Source organism: Rhinopithecus roxellana, chromosome 14, assembly GCF_007565055.1.
Source record: "Rhinopithecus roxellana isolate Shanxi Qingling chromosome 14, ASM756505v1, whole genome shotgun sequence".
NCBI lineage: Eukaryota > Metazoa > Chordata > Mammalia > Primates > Cercopithecidae > Rhinopithecus > Rhinopithecus roxellana.
Window position 1 is genome coordinate 132,556,770 of NC_044562.1, and position 21,566 is coordinate 132,578,335.

At 56.9% G+C, this 21,566-nt stretch overlaps 1 protein-coding gene across 1 annotated transcript in view; it reads left to right on the forward strand.

Annotated features, from left to right (window-relative positions):
• The window catches only part of MYO7B (myosin VIIB), a 78,660-nt gene that overhangs the window by 52,473 nt on the left and 4,621 nt on the right, over window positions 1-21,566 (forward strand). Inside the window, 15 exon segments of the mRNA XM_030916471.1 lie at window positions 922-1,049; window positions 8,335-8,461; window positions 9,966-10,085; window positions 11,185-11,358; window positions 12,049-12,276; window positions 13,344-13,511; window positions 14,957-15,074; window positions 15,166-15,292; window positions 16,302-16,465; window positions 17,559-17,740; window positions 18,677-18,807; window positions 19,231-19,388; window positions 19,650-19,803; window positions 20,296-20,451; window positions 21,308-21,413. Of these exon segments, the coding sequence (XP_030772331.1) occupies window positions 922-1,049; window positions 8,335-8,461; window positions 9,966-10,085; window positions 11,185-11,358; window positions 12,049-12,276; window positions 13,344-13,511; window positions 14,957-15,074; window positions 15,166-15,292; window positions 16,302-16,465; window positions 17,559-17,740; window positions 18,677-18,807; window positions 19,231-19,388; window positions 19,650-19,803; window positions 20,296-20,451; window positions 21,308-21,413 (2,241 nt within the window).

Sequence of the window (21,566 nt, forward strand, 5' to 3'; positions counted from 1 at the left end):
GTTCATGTGTTTCATGGCCAGCCCCTGCATGGTAAACCAGCTTTGATGCACCCAGGAGCTAGTGCCTGGCCCTGGACCAGGCTGACCCCCACGGAAGCTCAGTCCCACACTGAGCTCCAAGTTTGGCAGCAAATTCTTCTCATGACACCATCATGAGAAGGGGTGGCCTCTGCCTAAGGAGAGCAACAGATCGTAGTGGCTGACAGCCAGTCCCTCCCTCCCACCCGGCCTCTCAACCCCGGCTCTTCGGACCCCCTGCAGAGCACCTTGCAGTGGCAGGACATCCTGCTTCATCTGCCATCTTTACTGAGAATGACGATGGCCTGGGGCTCTCCTAAGCACTTGTGTGCAGACCCAGTCCCACCTCCCAGGGGTTTACTGGGGAGAGGCACAAGCTTTGGGATCAGAACAGCCCTGAGCCCCTCCCTGGGGACTGGTGACCCACTGAGCAGCTTTTATCCAGTCTCTTGCCTTCCCTGAGCCTCTGATTCCACACCTGGAAGTGAGGATGGGACATGCACCTGTGTGTGTGGCAAAGCTCCACCGAGCTGAGGGACTGCATGGTGCTTTATAAATCGGGCCAAGAAATGGCTGGGTAAGAGGGACGTGTGCTCCACCCCAGGGGGCTGTGGGGTCAGCATCACTGAGGTGAGCCCAGGCTCACCTTCCTGAGGGAACTGTCTCCCTCCACAGAGATCTGGCCTCAAGGACAAAGGAACCAAGGATATCTCCTCCATGAAGCTGAAGCGGTCCTCCCGGATCACGGGCCAGGTGAGCCCAGGGCACAGAATCTCTGCTCCCAGCTCTGCTGCTGGCCTGCTGCAGGGTTCCAGTCTGTTGCTTCCCTCCCTGTGCACCAGTTTCCTACTTGGCAGATGGGGAGAATTATAGCTGTCCTGATGGCTGCCTTTGGGTTTCAAGGTGGCCAGCCAGCTGAACATTGGAGGGGAGGCATTGGAGCCCGATGGCCTTGGTGCAGACCGGCCCATGTCCAACCTGGAGAAGGTGCACTTCATTGTGGGCTACGCCATCCTGCGGCCCAGCCTCAGGTCAGTGCCCACTCGCATCCCAGCCCCATTCAGAGCATCAGATCCCCTTGCTGGCTCTCAGCCCATGGCCACAGCCTCCCCCACCACCCCTGTGACACCTCCCTGTCCTACAGCCTGCAGGCTGGGTCTCGGGACAGCAGATGTCATAGCCACCGAGGGTTCTCTATGTGCTCTGCCTTTAAAAAAGCCATGAGTAAAACCCGGTTCTAGGAAAAGAGTCATCATGGACCAGCGATTCCTTTTAGAACAGGCTGTAGTGCAGGGCCCCGTCAATGAATGGCTTCCTCATTTATATGATATATTTTGTACTTTATATACAATTTGCTTTATAGGAATGGGTTTCTATACCAATTAGAAGAAACATGTATAGTCAGCCTGCAAACACTGCAGTTCCCCTCCGTGTTGGCTGAATGCATAGAAGCAGAATTCGAAGATACAGAGGCTGATTGTTCACTGCTTTAAGGGACAGACTACTGTGTTGTAGGGGTTCACTTACTTTAGGTTAATACTTTAAACAAAATTTGGGAAACTGTTGGTCATTATTTCTTCACATATTTTGTCTACCTCATTCTGTCTCTGTTCCTTCAAAATCTACTTAAGCCTCTGTAAGATTATTTTATATTGTTCTTTGGGTACCTAGGGGTCCGCTTATCTTTTCTTTTTTCTCTGTGTTCTTTAGATTGAATAGTTTCTATTGACCTGTCTTCAAATTTACTGATCTTTTGTCTTCCCCAGTCTGCTGTCATATCCATCCAACAAATTTTTTATTTCAGATATTGTATTTTTCAGTTCTAGAATCTGTACTTGGGTCTTTTTTATATTTCTGTGCCAAGATTTCCTATTTGTTCATTCACTATGAGCATTGTTTCCTTTATATCCGTGAGCAGAGTTACAGTAGTTTTTAAATCTTTTCTGCAAATCCAATACCTGGGTCATCTCAGGGTCAGTCTCTATTAACTGTCTTTTCTGTTGAGAATGGTGGTGTGTTTGTTTCCTCACATATGTGGTACTTGACTGTTTTTTCCTCATAAGTCTAGTACTTTTGGGTTGTATCCTGGACATTGAGGATGATATGTTAGAGACTCTGGATTCTGTTATACTCTTTCAAAGAGCATTGACTTTTTAGTTTAGGAAGCAACTACTTTGGCTGGACTCAAACTCTGTCTCCACCAAGATGAGCAGAAGCTAGAATCCCTGTTTCATTATTTTAACCTTGGCTAGAGTACCTGGAGTCTGCCCCACCATGCATGTCAGGGGCCAACCAGAGATTTGGGAAGATTTTATGTGCAAAGTTTAGGACTCCTCTGATTCTCTTTATTCCAAGATTTCCTTTCTCACTTTCAAGCTGCTGTGGGTACCCTAAACTCTCTCCTCTGGTTCTTCAAGCCAGTAAGACTACAGGGCTCCTACTCAAGTTTTAGCTGCCTGCCTGACACTAGCTGGCCAAGTCTTTTGACTTAGCTGGTTCTAATTCTCTCATGGTAAATCCTCACTGGCCACCACACCCTCCAATATGGCAGACACATAAAAGTTGTGTTTGAATGATGTGTACTTTGGGTTCTTCAGACACCCCCTGTAGGCACTGCCATACAGTGCTGGTGTCCAGCAGTGATAGTGTCCAACACTGACCCCTTGAGACTTCCTACTGACTCTAGGCTGAAGTGGAACATCCCACAGCCTCTTCTTGCTGGGGTCTTCTAGAAAATGGGCTGCCTGCTTGTGCGGGATCCCATCTAGATGCCTGAAGCTCAGCTCCTTCCATGACGTCTTTTGGTCAGCAGGAAGCTCATGCCTGCCCAACCATACGGTACCTGTGTAGCTCCTGTCTCCTGTCCTCTCTCCTGGCCCATCAGGATGGGCTCAGAATTCTCCAGGAGCAAGCAGGCACTAATCTCTTTGTTCATGGAGGTCTCTAACTCCAGGGTACAAAAGTCAAGCACTGGCAAGAACTCAGTCAACAGGCTCTATTCTAGTACCCTGGGAGGTGGCAAATGGGCTTCTGAAGCTCAGCAGGCATCAGATGGGGAGTGACATGGGTCTCTTCTCTGGCAGCCCCCATCTCTCTTGGCAGTTCTCCTGGGGTCCCCCCACCACCCTCGTCACTTACAGGGAGTAGAAATGGGCCACCGATCTCTCTACCCCCATGATGTCCCTTCCAGGATCACATTCCAAATTTCTTATCTTCCCTTATGCAGGCTGGAGGTGGCTTGGTTGCTGCACTAGTTCTGCCACCTTTTAGTAAATCCTACAAGAATGTGTCTCTTTAGAATGTTGGATGTGAGCATCCATTTGTCCTTGGCTGTGGGGGCTTGGTGAAATTCCCAAAGCAGTTGCCCCGTTCCACATCTGTCACACATTCCATACACACTGGCTCATTACCCACTCTGGGTCAGGCCCTAGCCTGAGGGCTGGGGACAGAGATGAAGACATGGGTCTGTCCTGGAGGAGCTCACCCTTTAGTTGGGGGGCACGAGAGGACCAGGAAATTCACAACACCAGTATGGGCTAAGATGGAGGTCTGTTCAGGGCTCCATAGGGACACCAAGGAGGAGTGACCTTAGTGCCTACCTGGGCCAGGAAGGAGGAGGGGTGTTTGCCAGAGGAAAAGGGTAACAGGTCACCTGTGACAGACTGCCATGATTACTGAGACCGTCACGACTACAGTTACTACTGTCACTACTTGAGACTGTTATCATGAGGTGGAAGGGGGACAAACGTAGAAATGAAAACTTAAGACAAAAGAAGCTGTATTAAAGGAAGGGGCCAGGGGAAGAAGGAGTCCCTGCTCCTAGTCAGTAAAGACAGCCCCCGCCCTGAGCTGCTTCTGCCCTTAGTATTTATTGGGTAGAATGAGCAGGGAGGAGGAGGAGGTAACGATTGGTCAGCTGCTTAACTGATCACAGGTTCATGTTATTACTAACAGGCTTCAGATGTGCCCTGTAGATAATCAGAACACTTGTGCCTGGATCATGACTGCCCTTGGCATTCCTTCTAGGCAGTAGACACAGTTTGTCAGCTTGCCAACATTCTGCTTTTATGAGAACAGTTTGCTGTTTGCTCATATAGCCTCTAGTGGTATACTGAGTTGATCACGACCCTCTTTCAGCCTGCAACCTCCCTCCCTTTTTGTTTTTGAATTGAGAAAGGCAATTGCAGGCTGTGCAGCCCTTAATTGCCGGTCGGTGGTGTGTTCCGTCTTCGCCCTTCAGCTGGTACTGGGGGAACCAGGCCCATGGTTGGGATCCATGGGTCCCTCCAGTCTCCCGTTGCGTGGTCACACACACCTGAGGGTACCCACATGGTTTGTTCATTTCCTGTGAAAACACAAGCATACCGTCGTTCCCGTTAGTGAATCTACTGAAACAGAAGCAAAGGCTTTTGTGGCTGCAGCCGAGAGGCATGCTGTTGCTGAAGCATCCACTGCACAAGTTGCAACTCAGCTTCTGCCTCTTTGGTTAATTACTGCGGGGTAAAACTCCATTGATAGCAAGAGCCAGGCTCTTTCTGATTAACGGAAGACACAGAGAAAACAAATCAAGAGTTTATCCTTCTCGTGCAATAACTCAGTTAAAAAAAAATTCCTCAAGCTCTATTACCTTGAGAGACCGTATCCATAAGCCCACAAAACTTTCTTCAATTCACACTGCACAAGTGGATCTACTAGATGCTGTGGGTTGTGATAGACACATCTTTCTCCTAGTTGTACTTCCAAATCCCTGTCCTCCTCACTTCTTCTTACGTAGAGAAGGGTACAATTTACAGGGAACAAGCAACAGTTAAGTAAATAGTCTCCCGGTTCGAAAACCCAAAGGCCTTGTGACATCACCACCACCTGAATTTCTCCTTCACAATCCCAATCAACAACTCCTGGGGTTACAATAATGCTCTGTAAGTTAATACAGCTTTTACCTCACATTAATCCCACGTATCCTGTTGGCAAAGGTCCCCAAATACCAGTGGGAATCGTGGTGAGTTTGTCTCCTCCAGTTAACGTAACACACACTGACTGGGAGATCCAATCCTGCGTTTCCAGGCAGTCCTGGGAAGAGGGAATCAGTGTACCTCTGGAGACCCAGCCCTGAAACGGAGCTGTGGCCTGGACGGGGAATGCCCTCATTGTTTGAGGTGCCTGGGTCCAGGCCCCCTTCTCATTTCCAGATGAGAAATGAGTGCCATTTTGATGAAATTGTAGTGGTGCTGATGAGCCCAATGATTTCCTTCGTTGTAATGAGGGCAGTCTTGGCGTTTTTTCTGTTGAGAGGGGAACTGTGTTATAGGATCTGCCCAGAGGTCTGGCAGTGTTCTTTTTTGAAATGTCCAATTTTCCTACACTTACAACATTTTCCCACTTCAGGGCTTAACCTGTCGGCTTCTTTTACATCTGTCAGCTACCCAATTAGCCATTGCCCGAATCAACATTTGCACAGCAATGAAGTTCAGTTCCCACATCTTGACAAGCTCTTCCCCATGTTACCCTGATTCAAAAACTTCCCGTTCTTTGTACCTCTGGGACACTGACCAGTACCTTTTTAGAGCACTAACCTTATGCTGCCAGCAGACTTGAAACGGGGTTCTTGTTCGCCTGGTTTTTAGTTTTTTCTGGGTTTTTTTTTTTTCTTGCTCCAGCAGACCTTCCTCACTCAAGTCCCTGTAGGACCCTATCTGTCTTTATCCGTTCCTGTAAATTTCTGCTAGTCTTTGCTAGTCCTTATCTATCCCTGTCTGTCCCTATAGTTCCTGTTAGTTCCTGCAAGTCCGTCTTTCCCTACTTACCTCTATTTGTCTCTATTTATCTCTATTTCTATTTATCCCTACTTATCTCTGTGTGTCCCTGCAGGTCCCTTCAGGTCTGATTGTCCCTGTTGTGTCCCTGTCCAGGCACCATTTGCCACAGTTTGCCACTGTTACTACTTGAGACCGTCATTACGAGAGTTACTACTGTCACTACTTGAGACCATAATTACGAGACTGAACGAAGGGGGATGAATGTAGAAATGAAAACTTAAGACAAAAGAAGCAGTATTAAAGGAACAGGCCAGGGGAAGAAGGGCTCCCCACTCCTAGTGCGCAAAGACGACGCCCACCCTGAGCTGATTCAGCTCTTAGTATTTATTGGGTAGCATGAGCAGGGAGGAGGAGGTAACAATTGGTCAGCTGCTTAATTGATCACAGGTTCATATTATCACTAACAGGCTTCAGATGTGCCCTGTAGATAATCACAAGAAACACCTGTGCCTGGGTCGTAGCCTGCCCTCAGCAATCCTTCTGGGCGGCACAGTTTGTCAGTTTGCCAACATTCTGCTTTTATGAGAACAGTTTGCTGTTTACTCATATAGCCTCCAGTGGTATACTGAGTTGATCACCACCCTCACTCTTTTGGCCTGCAATAGTCACCCTTGAGACAGCCCCATAGGGTCTGGAATTTCTGAGTGGTTTGCCATAGTTGGAGCATGGAGCTTCGATTCTATCCTAAGGGAAGTGGGGAAAGTTTTAAGCAAGAGAGGATCTTGATCATATTTGACTTCCAGAAAGACCTCCCTGGCAATGTGGCAGGATGGAGCCTGGGGCTGGGAGGCCAGGCAGGGCTGCTACAGAGATCCAGAGAGAGCTGATGAGGAATTGCCCAAGGAACAGGAGCCAAGAGGAGGGGACAGAGGAAACATGCAGGAGACAGATGGCAGCATGTGGGGGCTGGTTGGATGGTGGGGGCTGGTTGGATGGTAGGGGCCAGTTGGGTTGTGGGGGCCGGTTGGGTGCTGGGGGCCGGTTGGGTGATAGGGGCCGGTTGGATTGTGGGAGCTGGTTGGATGGTCAGGGCTGGTTGGGTTGTGGGGGCCGGTTGAACGGTGGGGGGCGGTTGTGTGATGGGGGCCGGTTGGTGGGGGTTGGTTGGAGGTGGGGGCCGGTTGGGTGATGGGGGCTGGTTGGATGGTGGGAGCTGGCTGGATGGTGGGGGCTGGTTGGGTTGTGGGGGCCGGTTGGGTTGTGGGGGCCGGTTGGATTATTGGGGCTGGTTGGATGGTAGGGGCTGGTTGGATGGTGGGAGCTGGTTGGATGGTGGGGGCTGGTTGGATGGTAGGGGCCGGTTGGATAGTGGGGGCCGGTTGGATTGTGGGGGCCAGTTGGCTGGTGGGGGCCGGTTGGCTGGTGGGGGCCGGTTGGATGGTGGCGGCCAGTTGGGTGATGGGGGCCAGTTGGATTGTGGGAGCTGGTTGGATAGTGGGGGCTGGTTGGGTTATGGGGGCCGGTTGGATGGTGGGGGCCAGTTGGATGGTGAGGGCCGGTTGGATTATGGGGGCAGGTTGGGTTTTGGGGGCTGGTTGGATTGTGGGAGCTGGATGGATGGTGGGGGCTGGTTGGATTGGGGGAATGGAGGGATGAAAGGGCTCTAGGATGACCCCCAAATTTCCCATTTGAGTGAATGGCTAATGGCGATGCCTGTAGAGTACAGAAAGAGAAGGGATGCAGGAACTCAGAGAGGCAGCCATGCACATTGCTTCCCAACTCTGTTCGGTGACATCGTGTCACAGTTGACATTGGCTTTGGTGGGAACATTTACACCACAGAAATAAGCCAATGCTATGCTTTCCTTCCTGGGGAGCTGGTTGATAAACATTTACCAGCACACCACGGAGTATTAGGGGAAAGATGCTGGCCTCTGGAGACGTGGGATTTGAGGCGCTAATGGGCCACTTTGATAGCATGATAGAGGCTTGAGTCCATGAGGAAGGACGCAGGAGAGAACCGCCCCCAAAACAGCCCTTCCAGGAGTGGGGAAGCTCCATAGACTGTGGGAGTAGAAAGGGTCAGGAGATGGGGTTGAGTGGTTCCCATGAAGTCCTCACTTTTCTCTCTGCTGTGGAGGGGAGGGGCTGCATTCAGGGAGGGAGGTGGGGCCTCAAGGCAGAGGGAGAAATGAACGTAATCATTATGAGGCTAGATCTCACCGTGAGGCTGGGGATCCCACACATCTGGGAGCAGATGGGCTGTAAAAAGGGTGCAGCTGCTGAGGACAGGGCCGTGGCTGGAGAACCCACTCCTTCCTGAAGCTGAGCCCCACGCTAAAGGACCGAGAGCACAGGCCACGGGAGAGGAATGGAGTAGGGATGCAGAGCCTGGTGGCACTGTCCTGAGAGAAGAGGAGGCTGGGCAGGGCCCCAGTGCTGGAGAGGTGCCCTGCATATGGGACCCCCCACAGGTGCAGAAGAGCTGTGTGCCCAGGTACCCCTGTCTCCTCTCCTTCTCCAGCCCCCAGCCTACTCTCCCAATGGTCTGTGTCTTTCAGGGATGAGATTTACTGCCAAATCTGCAAGCAGCTCTCGGAGAACTTCAAAACAAGCAGCCTGGTCCGGGGCTGGATCCTGCTCAGCCTCTGCCTCGGCTGCTTCCCCCCCTCAGAGAGGTTCATGAAGGTGAGAGGGCCCGGGAGGGCGGGCAGGGGGCAGGTTACGGTGGGAGCATAGGTAGCCCTTGGCCCTGGAGCAGGTCCACAAATCCCAGTCCGTGGCCCGTTTCTCCTGCTCCTGCAGGCCAGATGGGCAGCCGTGCCTGTGTTTCTACAGGCCTCAGTTTCCCCAGATGAAAAAGAGGACCCTGCTCCTGGCTCCTTCCAGCCCCTAATGCAGGGTCTGCAGGGTCATTTCACTTTGGCTCAGGTGCCAGGATGGCGCTTCAAGACTAAAATGAGAAGGTAGATGACACGGGCCTTGAAAAGACAGGTGTCCAGGAGTGGGCCCTGCCTGGAGATGGGCCGCGGCGCCTCTTTCTAGTTCTTGGGACTGAAAATGGAGGTGGGTTGGCCGAGTGTTAGTAGCCCCAAGCTTCACTGATTTCATATACCTTTAAATTCTGATTATAAAATTAAAATGTGAAAATCCAGAACATCTAAAGCCAAAATAAAAGTCATCCCCACACTCAGAGGTAACTTCCATTAATATTTTCTTCTGGTCTTTCCTGGTTCTACAGGGTTCTTATGATCAAACAGAAAACAGTTTCTCACATGTCCCCTTGGGGACAGCAGGAGCCACGGTCACTGAGGCCATCTGTACATGGCACTCAGGCTGCTCCTGACACCAGTAAACCCTTCCAGGCTGTCCCTCCCCACCCCAAGGCAGAAGAAACAACATCTTTCTGTGACACAAAAAGAGCTTCAACGCGTTTTCTCGAACATGTCTGGGACATGGATTCTTCCACCTTTTTTTTTTTTTTTTTTTTTTGAGGTGGAATCTCGCTCTGTCACCCAGGTGGGAGTGCAGTGGTGCCATCTTGGCTCACTGCAAGCTCTGCCTCCCGGGTTCAAGCAATTCTCCTGCCTCAGCCTCGAGAGTAGCTGGGACTACAGGTGCGCATTACCGCACCAGGCTAATTTTTGTATTTTTAGTAGAGACAGGGTTTCACCATGTTGGCCAGGCTGGCCTCAAACTCCTGACCTCAGGTGATCCTCCCACCTTGGCCTCCCAAAGTGCTGGGATTATAGGCGTGAGCCGCTGTGCCTGGCCCTGCACTTTTCATTTACTGTCTTCATTATGTTTTCTCATGGTATCAGCCCCCCAGATGCCAGCGTGGTACCTCTCTGTTCCAGAAGGCACTGGAGTTGTGAGTGGGCACTTAGAGTTCACCTTCCAGTCATTCATCTCCATAGATGCCACCATGATCAAAAACCACACATCCACCTTTAGGATAGGCCTGCATTGTTGCAGCAAAGAGTGCACACGTCCAGACTATGCGCCGTTTGAAACGTGTTGCTGCTGTTCCTCAGAAACACACTAATCCATGTTCCTTCTCACAGGTGTGAGGGTGCCCCCTCAATGTACCTTACACGTTGAGTATTATAATTTTTAAGTCCACTTGGGCAGTGAGTAGAAACTGGCCTCCTTTCTGAGTGTCTTCCTCCCTTCTCCCCTCCTCACCTACCAGTATCTACTGAACTTCATTGGCCAAGGGCCGGCGACCTATGGCCCCTTCTGTGCCGAGCGCCTGAGACGCACCTATGCCAATGGGGTGCGTGCAGAGCCCCCCACCTGGCTGGAACTGCAGGTAGGGGCCGGCAGGGGTGGGAGCTGGCAGGGTGGGGTGGTGCAGGCCCCCAGGGACCCCCACATAGCTCATGGGATGCCTTCCTCTAGGAGAGAACTTTGTCCTCCGAGCCCTGCCATCTCCTCTGCGGTACCTCCCATGCTAGTGGTCCCTGTGAGTGCCCCTGGGGCTCAGCCTCCCCAGGCGTGGCCCCCATCTCTGAATCCATATTCCTTTGCGGCCCCACTAGCTAAGGGGAAGATCACCGGACCCATTCATTAGCATTACAGTGCGCCAGTTGCTTCCAGCTCTCCCCTCCAAGGGCATTTCACTTGGTGACAAGGGCAGTGGTCACACCATGGTTGGCATCCTTGGTGGCATTGCTGTTGGGCACATGTGCCACCTCAACCTGCTTTGGCAACTGTGTCATCTGTGAGTTCTCGCTGTTTTCTCAGGAAGGGTCATTCAGAACAGCCAGCCAGGGTGGCGAAGGCACCCCTGCACCTGGCTCTACACAAAGCTCTGGCTGCAGCCTAACCCTGGCAGGTGCTTGCCCTGTGGCCTGAGGTGCCCTAGACCAGGAGCTGCGGGTCACTTCTGCTGCACCTTCTTTCTGTTTTCACCCTGCCCCCGAGCCCACAGGGGCTCCCTGCCATGAGCCCTGGAATTGTAGGTGAACTTGCAGTAGCTGTGCATGTTGACACAAGGGGACGATACATAAAGGCCCCAAAATGTTCCTGAGTCCTGGACTCAGATTCCCAAGAGCTCCGGGTCTTTTGTGAGGTGAAGTCACTGAACCACACCAAACTCAAGATTCTCATAAAAGCAGCCACTATGGCCCGAGGCTGCCCCCGCTGGAGGTCCAGGAGGACCTGGACGCCTGTGGCTAACATTGCTCTTGCCTGGTGGCTGTGCTCCCAGCAGCAAACACCTGTTGGCCTGAATTTTGTTTTCCATGCCAAGCCCGTGGCCTGGGGCTTCAGAGGGCCCACCCCCGGGAACCCACGGGATGGCAAGCAGGGCCCATGGACTGGGGAGAGGAGGGAGGTGGTGGATGGGGGGCTGGCCTCTTGTCCATAGGTTCCGAGAGGCCGGGGAACTGAATCTCATCTGTCCCCAGGCTGTCAAGTCCAAGAAGCACATCCCCCTCCAAGTCATCCTGGCCACTGGAGAGAGCCTGACCGTCTCTGTGGACTCAGCCTCCACATCTCAGGAAATGTGCGTGCACATCGCTCACAAGCAGGGCCTCAGCGACCACCTGGGCTTCTCCCTCCAGGTCGCCGTGTACGACAAGGTACTGACCAGGCACCCTGCCCGTCACCCGCCTCCCTCATACACCCAGGGAGGGCACCCCGAGGCTCAAGCCCTCTCACCTTTCCAGCCTGGCCACCACCTGCCCTCCCAGCCGCGAGGCACAGGCAGGTGCACACATACACACACGGTAAGCAGCCTGTCCTCCCACACTCATATGGTCACCTCGCAGCTGCACCTTAGCCCCAGCAGTGCCACGTGCACACCTGGTCCCCACCCAGCTGCCACGCACAGACATCAGGCACTCACACCAGTCTCCCGATCCAAACTCCCTCATGCCCAGGAGCTGTGGACACCCTTGCAGCAAACATGGAGGGTCACACCAGCACAGACCCTCACCGCCCACACAGGCACCCCCAATTCCACACCCTCAGACTCAGACACACACCAGTCTGCCAACCAAGGCACCGGAGGCCGAGTCACATTGGCCGGACTCATGTCTGCCTCCTTAGGGAAGGGGCTGCAGGGAGAGTAACGGGGAGTGGCAGAGAGGCCATTGCTGTGTGGAGAAGCCCTTCAGTTGTCTACACGGACTCAGCAGTGTCTACTCAGCCCGCGCTGGGCTCCAAGGGCCCCAGGCCCTGTCCTCCACTTGCACATGCTGACGGTGGGCATCCCCGTGGGGTGGGGCATGCAACAGCTGCTAACCCCCGCTCCCCGACTCTGGCCTCAGTTCTGGTCCCTGGGCAGCGGGCGTGACCACGTAATGGATGCCATCGCCCAGTGTGAGCAGCTGGCCCAGGAGAGGGGTGAGAGCCAGCGCCAGTCACCCTGGCGCATCTACTTCCGGAAGGAATTCTTCACCCCCTGGCACGACTCCCGGGAGGACCCCGTTAGCACTGAGCTCATTTACCGCCAAGTCCTGCACGGAGTCTGGTCTGGCGAATACAGCTTCGAGAAGGTGAGGGGCCTTAGAGCCAAAGCCACCCTGGGCTTTGCCATCAGGAAGCATCCCATAGAGGAGGCACCCAACTGGCTTCTGAGGCCAGGTAGAGGGTGGAGGGGCAGGAGGCCAAGGGCAGAGGAACGGGGGCCAGGCAAGGGGGTCACAAGGGTGCAGGTCCCTTCCAGGCCCAGCCTCTGTTTCCTCCTCCCTTAGGCCACAGGTTTGTCCAAGCCTCCGGGGTCCGTGGTTCCGGCAGCAGGTCCCAGAGGACCCAGGCCTGCCTGGCCTCACCTCTCCTGCTCTGTTTATGGGGCAGTGAGACCTGGTGGTCAAGAACGTGGCCTTGGAGCCCTAATGCCTGAGTCCCACCTCCCCCTCTTCTTGGCATTGTGACCTTGGAAAGTCCTGTCACAGCTGAGCCTCGGGCCCTCATCTGACTGGGGGGCTCAGGAGGGGCTCTCACCTGGACTGTGCAGCTCGTACTGGGAGCTCTTTTGTAGGGTGATTGTGAGAAAGCAGCGATTGTGTCCCTGAAGTTCTGGGGGCAGCAGGCACAACCCTCCTTGTGCCGAGTCAGTAAGATGCTGTTCAGGGACCCACTGGAGGCGGCCACAGCAGTGCAGGAAGCCCACCTGGAAGAGGCATGGGCAGGGAGTGACGGGACACCAGGCTCCACGAGGCTTTGGTCTTCCAGAGGGAACGGGCTTCTTGGGTCCCGCCCAGCTGAGCCCCGGCAGAAACTCCACGGGGTGGCCACTGGTCTCTCTTGACCAGCAAGGACTGGAGCCCTGATGGGGAAGGAGCTTGCCGCTCAGCGCAGCCCTACCGGGGTTCATCCCAGAACTAGAGAGCAGCCGTCGTCCTCAGGCAGAGGGCCTGTGGGGCTCAGGCCGAGGCCTCTGGGATTCCCGGCCTGCGTGGTGACCCAGTCAGGGCATGCAGGGAGGGGGAAGGTCCTGCGTGAGCTGCAGGTTAGCTCCCCTGTGCTGGGGCAGGAGCTCTGCCATGGGTCAGGGGCATCCTGGGGAAGGGTGAGCCCTTACTTCTCTCACTCGTCCCCGTGGGTGCCCTGGGCTGTGCAGGAGGAAGAGCTGGTGGAGCTGCTGGCCCGGCACTGCTACGTGCAGCTCGGCGCCTCAGCGGAGAGCCAGGCTGTCCAGGAGCTGCTGCCCAGCTGCATCCCCCACAGGCTGTACAGGACCAAGCCCCCAGACAGGTGGGCGAGCCTCGTCACTGCCGCCTGCGCCAAGGTCAGCTTGCATGCCGCTCAAGCACCCAGCCGACGGCTCTCCTTCAGGTGGTGGGGGGCTCATGGATGGACTCCCTCCCTACAATCCCCACCCCCCGGGGGGACAACAAGCTTCAGCTTGGCAGTTATGTAGAGCCTTGTTCCTTCAGGTTTAAGCAGTCCACTCAGTTCAGCTCTCTGTCACAGGCCCATGCCACCTTCTTCCTTCCAAGCCGGCATCTTGGATGGGTCCCTGTGCTGGTCTGCACTGCAGTGTCTGGCCAGGCCCTGGCCTCTCGGCATGAGAGGGCACCCGCAGCGGCTGACTGCTGACCATACCATGGCCTTGGGGGCCCCTCTGCCTGCCCCTGAGCCTCAGCATCCCCTCGCTGGGTGCATGGGAATCCCCCGGGCCAGAATGTATGGACATTCTAAACATTTGATACATGTCGAATATTTTCAGATCACCCTTCAGATTTGATGCATTTATTACATTCCCAAAACCAGTATATGAATAGTAGCCACTTTTTAAAGAAATAACACTGTATTCAGCAAACAGTGAAAAGAAAGTTCGGTTGGATATTATGGTCGCTGATGGACACAGCACAGTGGTGCTGGGGAGAGGAACGGGTGAAGGTGGGGAGTCAGGAAAGAGGAAGGAAGGAAACTGGAAGACAAGGAACTAGAGGTGGTCCCCAAGAGAGGCCCCCAGAGACAAAGCAGAGCTCCAGAGAAGAAAGAAGAGAGAAGCACCGGGACACAGATTCGGAGCAAGATACCCTCCTGCACGGAGCGAGTCACAGACCCACAAGGCATAGGCTGGCAAGAGCGAGCCTGGGCTGGGGCACACAGACAGCGCCTTCCACAGCTAGCACAGCCCCGCCCTACAGATGCTAATGAGGGGATAGGGAACAGCTTTCCTCCCTCCTCCTAATGGGTCCCCACACCCCTCCCAGGTAGAATAGGGCAGCGCCAGGCCGGGCACGGTGGCTCACACCAGTAATCCCAGCATTTTGGGAAGCCAAGACAGGTGGATCACCTGAGGTCAGGAGTTTGAGAGCAGTCTGGCCAACATGGCAAAACTCCATCTCTACTAAAACTACAGAAATTAGCTGGGCGCAGTGGCATGCCCCTGTAGTCCCAGCTACTCGGGAGGCTGAGGCAGGAGAATTGCTTGAACTCGGGAGGCGGAGCTTGCAGTGAGCCGAGATCGCACCACTGCACTCAGCCTGGGTGACAGAGCGAGACTCTGTCTCAAAAAAGCAAAAAAAAAAAAAAAGGAATAGGGTTGCACCAGTCCCTGGGGACGTCCCAGGTCCCTCCCTGCAGGCTCTGTCTCCAGGCACTGGCCTCGCTTTAAGTAGAGGCTTCTCAGAAGGATCCACCAACTCTTTTACCCTGAGCACTGGGTGAGGGATTCACTAGGGAGGCAGGTGACGGAGGTGACATCCAGGATCCCCCTCTCAGGCCCCATACACTCAGAGGCAAGCCACACCGCTGGCCGTGCAAGAGCAGGTGGTGGACGCTGCCCGCCTGCAGTGGCCGCTGCTCTTCTCCCGGCTCTTTGAAGTCATCACACTCTCAGGTAATGGCATCTGACGGGGGGCGGGGAGCGGGTAGGGGCTGGGCACCCAGGGATCCCATGCAGCCTTCACATTGCCGTCTCTCCTGGCCAGGCCCCCGCCTGCCCAAGACGCAGCTGATCTTGGCTGTTAACTGGAAGGGGCTTTGCTTCCTGGACCAGCGGGAGAAGACACTGCTGGAGCTCTCTTTCCCAGAGGTCATGGGTCTGGTTGCCAAGAGGTGGGGGCCCTGAGGGAAGATCTCACACCCTGAGTCCTTGGATTGATGCATCTGGGGGCTCAGGGAGAGATGGGGAGAGGGGCGGCGTGCGCTCCCGGGTGACAGGCCGGGGTGGTGGGACAAGAATCAACGTATATGATGCCCTCTGTACTTGGGAGTCCCACCCTCCCGCACCAGGCTGCACTGCCCACGAAGTGCTCCGTTGGGGCATCACGGTTGCACTCGCAGCTTCTCTTTGAAACCCAGATCCACCCGGAAAGGGCACAGAAGCGTGCAGCCTCTGCCATGCACTTATTTAGAAGGCTCCTTTCTTTGTCATGGATGAGAACTGGTGGCCTAGAGAGTACAGATTGTCTGGGAGAGTGGCAAGGGACAGTGCCTGGTGTGTCCCGGGGCACGAGGCAGGGCAGGGGCTGACCCCCACTCCCAGGGGAACTTTTTCATGCCTTTTGGGAAGCCCCACCCAAGCCCTGCCAGAGTACCCCTTGGTTAAAGCACACGACAGAGTGGCACACGCATCTCTGGGCTGTGCCAGGCATACAGTGCTCACCACTCCCCACTGGCCACCTCTCACTGAGGCTGTCCATGCTGGGCACTTTCCTGTATGCCACGAAGTCCTGACAGCATCACCCATTCTGCAGATGAGTCAACTGTGGCATGCCGAGGCTCGGTGGCTCAGAGTAAGCACATGGCACAGCCGCCGACTCAGCTCAGCTCTGATCTTTGCAGCGTCCCTGTGGTGTCCCTGCACACCGGCCACCTCATTATCTGCCCAGAGCCGACCCCACACATGGGCTGCACCACTTGCAGCCTCTGAGGGACCCTGTGCCCCGCCATCCTTCATTTGTCCAGACCCACAGTGGTGTCTGGCCTGGTCCTGGCCCTGGTAGAGCAGCTCTATGTCCTCATCTGTGACTCAGGACCCCCAGTCCCACCTCCTGAGGCTGTTTAGGGGCTGGATCAGGGGGAGGTGGAGGGGGCTCCTGGTCACGCTGCCCTCTGTCTCCAGGGAGGCCCAGGGCAGGCAGAGGCTGCTGCTCTCCACCATGCATGAGGAATACGAGTTTGCGTCGCCCAGCAGTGTGGCCGTCGCTGAGCTGGTGGCCCTGTTCCTGGAGGGCCTGAAGGAGAGGTCCGTGTTCGCCATGGCCCTGCAGGACAGGAAGGCCACAGGTGCCAGACTGGGTGGGGTGGGGGGAGGGCTGCGCAGGGGGTCTGTAGGGAGGTGGCGTGCTCATCTCCACACACAGCAGCCGCAAGGCAAGCAGAGAGAGGGAGGGCCCCAAAGCTCTGTGGGGGCAGCTTTAGACCAGGCCCTACCTTCTCTCAGCCACTGCTTCCTCTTCTACAAAATTAGGGGCTAAAGGAGGTGGTCTCCAGCCCCGCAAGGCCAGCCACGCTCAGCACTGCACTGCTACAGAAGCACCGAGAAGGGCCAGCCTCCAGCCCAGGGAAGCTTTGAACACCATCCCCACAGTGCACTGCTGCAGAAGCACCCCATTATCCCATTTTACAGACACGAGGCCAGAGGCCCAGAGATGGAAGTAGCTCGCCCAGGTCACACAGCTCAAGGGGATGGGAGCCTAGTTCTTGGCCGCAGCTCTCCTGCAAGCCGGCACTCCAGCGAGAGCTGGGCTGTGTCTGTGGGCTATAGGCGAGCATAACAAAGCCCCAGGACCCCTGCTGGCCCAGGCTGCTGGCGGGGCAGTCATGGGCAGTGGGTGGTACAGTTAGTGCAGGGACTTCACAAGGGGGTGCTGGTTGGGATGCAGCAGAAGAGGCTGTGCGTGGGGTCTTTGGGCAGTGAGAAATGTCAGCTGAGATGTGCTGCCCTGTTGCCCCATTCAGTACTCATGGCCACCGCATGAGGGAAAGAGGATTGCCATCTCCAAATTCCAGATGAGGAAGCGGGCTAGAGAGGCAGGCAGCACTCAGGCCAGGCGTGGGGACTGCCAGCCTGTGCATCCTCCCCTCCCTCATCCCTGGCTCCTGGTCAGCCTTCCGAGGGTCTCCCAGGGCTAGGGCTGCAGTCAGAGCTCTCGAGCCCCCACCCACCCTGGGCTCTGTGCCTGTGTGGCTGCAGCAGGTGACAGCCGTCTGAGGCCCCCGAGGTTCCAGTCCCACCATTGCTCACTCTTGGAGTGGTCTTCTGCCCACCACTCTGTGCCTCTGTTTCATCCGTCAAGGGAGATGACCCACAAAATGCCAGCACAGCCTCTGGCCCCTGCAGAGCCCTTAGCAAATGGCAGCCTCCCTACCCTTACAGATGATGCCACCCTCCTGGCCTTCAAGAAGGGGGACCTGTTGGTCCTGACAAAGAAGCAGGGGCTGCTGGCCTCTGAGAACTGGACCCTCAGCCAGAACGACAGGACAGGCAAGACGGGGCTGGTGCCCATGGCCTGCCTCTACACCATCCCCACGGTCACTAAGCCCTCGGCACAGCTGCTGGTAACTGGCACGCTCCCTTGTCCTCAGCCTGGGTACCCGAGGGCAGGGTGGAGCAGTCCTGGGATGCCTAGTCGGGAGGCCTAGTTCAGGCCCTGCAGCCCACCTAGCAGAGGCCAGGAGGGCCACCTGGGCAGCCCCCACCATTCTTGTGGCAAGGTGTGTGTGCAGTGCCAGCCCAGCTCGTGGTACTTAGTAGGCGCTCAATAAATGGGTGTTCCCTCCCTCTTCCATCACGGGTGTGTCCTGGGGACAAACCCAATCTTCCTCTGCCTCATTTACACTCTGACCCAAGGGGGCCCAAGTCTCTGCCCGCACAAGGGAACCACCCACCCCAGCCAAGACCAGGCTCTCGGGAGACAGGAATGGCAGGCATTGCAACATGGACGCACTGAGTGCCAAGTATGTGCCCTGTGCCTGTGGTATGAGTCTGGGCACAATAGTAGCTCCACCCTCAGGGCAGACATTTGGGCAGATAATGATGCATGGATGGCAACTGTGTAAAGTGCCACCAAGGAGAGGGACCAATAATAGGGTGGGGAGCTCCCCCTGTCTGGGAAGGCATCCCTGAGGGAGGGACGTTTGTGCTGAGGCCTGAAGTTGGTGGCAGACCAGGCAGGTAGGGCTGGGGTGAGAGGGGCCCCATAGAGAAGGGGAGCTGAGGGTCTGAGAAACCCAGAGTGCGGGGCCCCCAGAACATGTGATGTGGGTGCCACAGCCATTGGCACTCATCCTCCCGAGGGAAAGGAGAGAGGCGCCGAGAGGCAAAGTCACGGTCCTGGGTCACACGGCAGGTGACGGGTATGGGTGAGCCCTGGCCTGTCCAGCCCTGGGCCTGACCCCTCCCAAGTCACTGAGGCCGCCGGACTGGGAGGAGCCTGCAGAAAGGGCCTCATGGGCAGTGGCTCCTGGGCACCCACAGGCCTGTGCCCCCTCCAGAGCCTGCTCGCCATGTCACCAGAGAAGAGGAAGCTGGCGGCTCAGGAGGGGCAGCTCGCAGAGCCACGTCCCGAGGAGCCACCCAAGGAAAAGCCGCACACCCTGGAGGAGTTCTCCTTCGAGTTCTTCAGGTGCCCCCCAAGCCCCGCTCCGTCTCATTGCGTCCCCACCTCCCAGACCCACCTCGCCTCATTGCACCCCCGCTCCCAGCCCCGCCCTGTTGCACCCCCACTCCCAGCCCCGCCCCGTTGCACCCCCACTTTCAGCCCCGCCCTGCCCTGTTGCACCCCCTCTCCCAGCCCCACCCCACCCCGTTGCACCCCCGCTCCCAGCCCTGCTCCACCTCATTGCACCCACTGAGGGCTGCAGAGAGGCCACGCCACCCATGTGGAGCCTGCCTGGCCTCCCCAGGCCAGGGGAGTCAGGAGGGGCTTGCAGCAAGGTGGGGTGCTCTGGCCCTCCCACAGCCACCCAGGGGTGTCAGACAGAGGACAGAGAGGCGTGGGACAGAGAAGGCCACAGGGCAGGCCTCATGCCAGCCTCTGACCTCACAGGGCTCCAGAGAAGGATACAGTGAGCATGGCCGTGCTGCCCCTGGCCCGTGCCCGCGGCCACCTGTGGGCCTATTCCTCTGAGCCGCTGCGACAGCCGCTGCTCAAGCGAGTCCACGCCAACATTGACCTCTGGGACATCGCCTGCCAGATCTTTGTCGATATCCTTCCCCGCCAGCCTGCCTGCGCCTTGTCAACCCCAGGGCAGAGGCACCCAGCAGCTCCTGGCCCTACAGCTGTGCTCTAGGGCAGAAGAGCCCAGGAGGTCTGAGAAACCCAGAGTGGCGGGACAGAGCCCACACGTGGCTCACCGCAGGGCTGGGGTCAGGGGTCAGCAAGGGGCCTAGGTCGGGGTCAGCATCGATCCCCAGTCTGTGGTCAGCGTGGGGCCGCCCCAGCACCATGCTCCTTGACAGCCACACCCATCCTCCGGTACATGGGTGACTACCCCTCTCGGCAGGCCTGGCCCAGCCTGGAGCTCACTGACCAGATCTTCATGCTGGCCCTGCAGCACCCGGCCCTGCAGGACGAGGTCTACTGCCAGATCCTGAAGCAGCTGACGCACAACTCCAACAGGTCTGCTGGGGCGGTGGCCGGCCCGTGCTGTCACCCTCAGCCCTTATCCCAGCCCCTGAGGCCAGACCGAGGCTCAGAGGGGACACCGCAGCTCGTGGCGGCAGAACCTCCGCCTGGGCGCCTGCATCAGCAGTGGGAAGGGCTGAGGCCCTTGGTCTGCTCTGCTGATGTCCTAGGGGCGGTCAGAGCAGGAGAGGATGGCCCTGCCCGCTCCCACCCCGTGCGTGTGACCTGGCAGGTCATGGCCTCTGTGGGCTTCAGTGTCTTTTTCCACAAAATGGGTGCAATGCCCACCCACCCCCGTTTTGAGGGTGCAAAAGCCCGTGGCATCAGGCAGCTGGGCACAGCTGGCATGGTGCAGCTTGGCTGGTGCCCTTCCCCTCGGGCCCTCTAGACATCAGTAGTTCTCATATCCGTCCCTGCTCCCCAGGGTGCCTGCCTGGCCTGGGCCCCCTGAGGAGCCCTTCCCCACTGACAAACGCCATCTTCCAGGCACAGCGAGGAGCGGGGCTGGCAGCTGCTGTGGCTCTGCACTGGCCTCTTCCCGCCCAGCAAGGGGCTGCTGCCCCATGCCCAAAAGTTCATAGACACCCGGAGGGGGAAGCTGCTGGCCCCCGACTGCAGCCGCCGCATCCAGAGGGTCCTCAGGTGAGCCGAGTGCCTCCAGCCCCCAGCATTGACCCTGGGCCCACAGACCTGGGATGTCGTGGGCCTGGCCAGCCCTCCAGGAGCTCATGGTCCCAGAAGGACTCTCCAGAAGCCAGTGTCAGCTTGGGAGGCAGGATCAGGCCCTAAGCTGCCAGAGAAGAGGGTGGGGGGTGAGGCCCAGGAGGGTCGAGAGAAGGCTCAGTCATAGCCACCAGCTCCCCTGCCCCACCACTGCCCGGCGGTGGCACAGAGGCACTGCCTGGGGGATAGAGGGGGACCTGGATGCCCCAGCCCAGGCCTTCAAGGCTGAGGTCAGAGGCCCGTCCTTCCAAGTCCATGCGGCCTCCCTCATCCGCCCACAGCCGGGAAGCGCCTCCTTGGACGTCTTTGCTCTCCCCCACCGCTCCTGCTTCCTCTGCTTGGCCTCCTGTGGCCGTGAGGAGGGCAGGTTGACTGTGGCAGTGGCTGATTTCAGTGGCAGCCATGGTCACAGAGGGAGGTGGGCGCCCCACAGAGGCCCTGCCAGAGTCCCTGGCCCCTGCCCGATGCTCCTATTGTGTGAGAACAAGAACACGGCCAGCCTCACTCACCGGCGCCTCCCCGGGAGCCCCTGGCCTGGCCCTTCCCATGTGTGGCCCAGGCTTTCGGGCACAGCTGCAGCGTCACTGCCTCTGAGGCTGCACGCGAGCCAGGGGCAGCCCCTGGGAATGTGCAAGGGGCTGGAACCACCCCGGTGATGGTCACTGGGGTTATTTTTCTTTTGTTTCTGGCACATGGTTTAGGGCCCGCGTTGGGGTTGGGGCATGGGTGAGGATGAGGGTGGGGGTGGCACCTGCAGCACACGCTTCCCCCTCAGGACAGGGCCCCGGAAGCAGCCCCCGCACCAGGTGGAGGTGGAGGCCGCGGAGCAGAACATCTCCCGCATCTGCCACAAGGTCTACTTCCCCAATGACACCAGCGAGGTGAGGCACTGCTCTGGCCTGCACGGCAAATCTCAGGCCTCCAAAGGCCAGCGGGCACCCTCCCTCCTGGCCCAGCCTGCTCCTTGGGAACCCCGGAGAGCCTTTTCTAGGGCTGTCCCATCCTCACCAGTCTCCTGCCCCTCCCCATGGGAC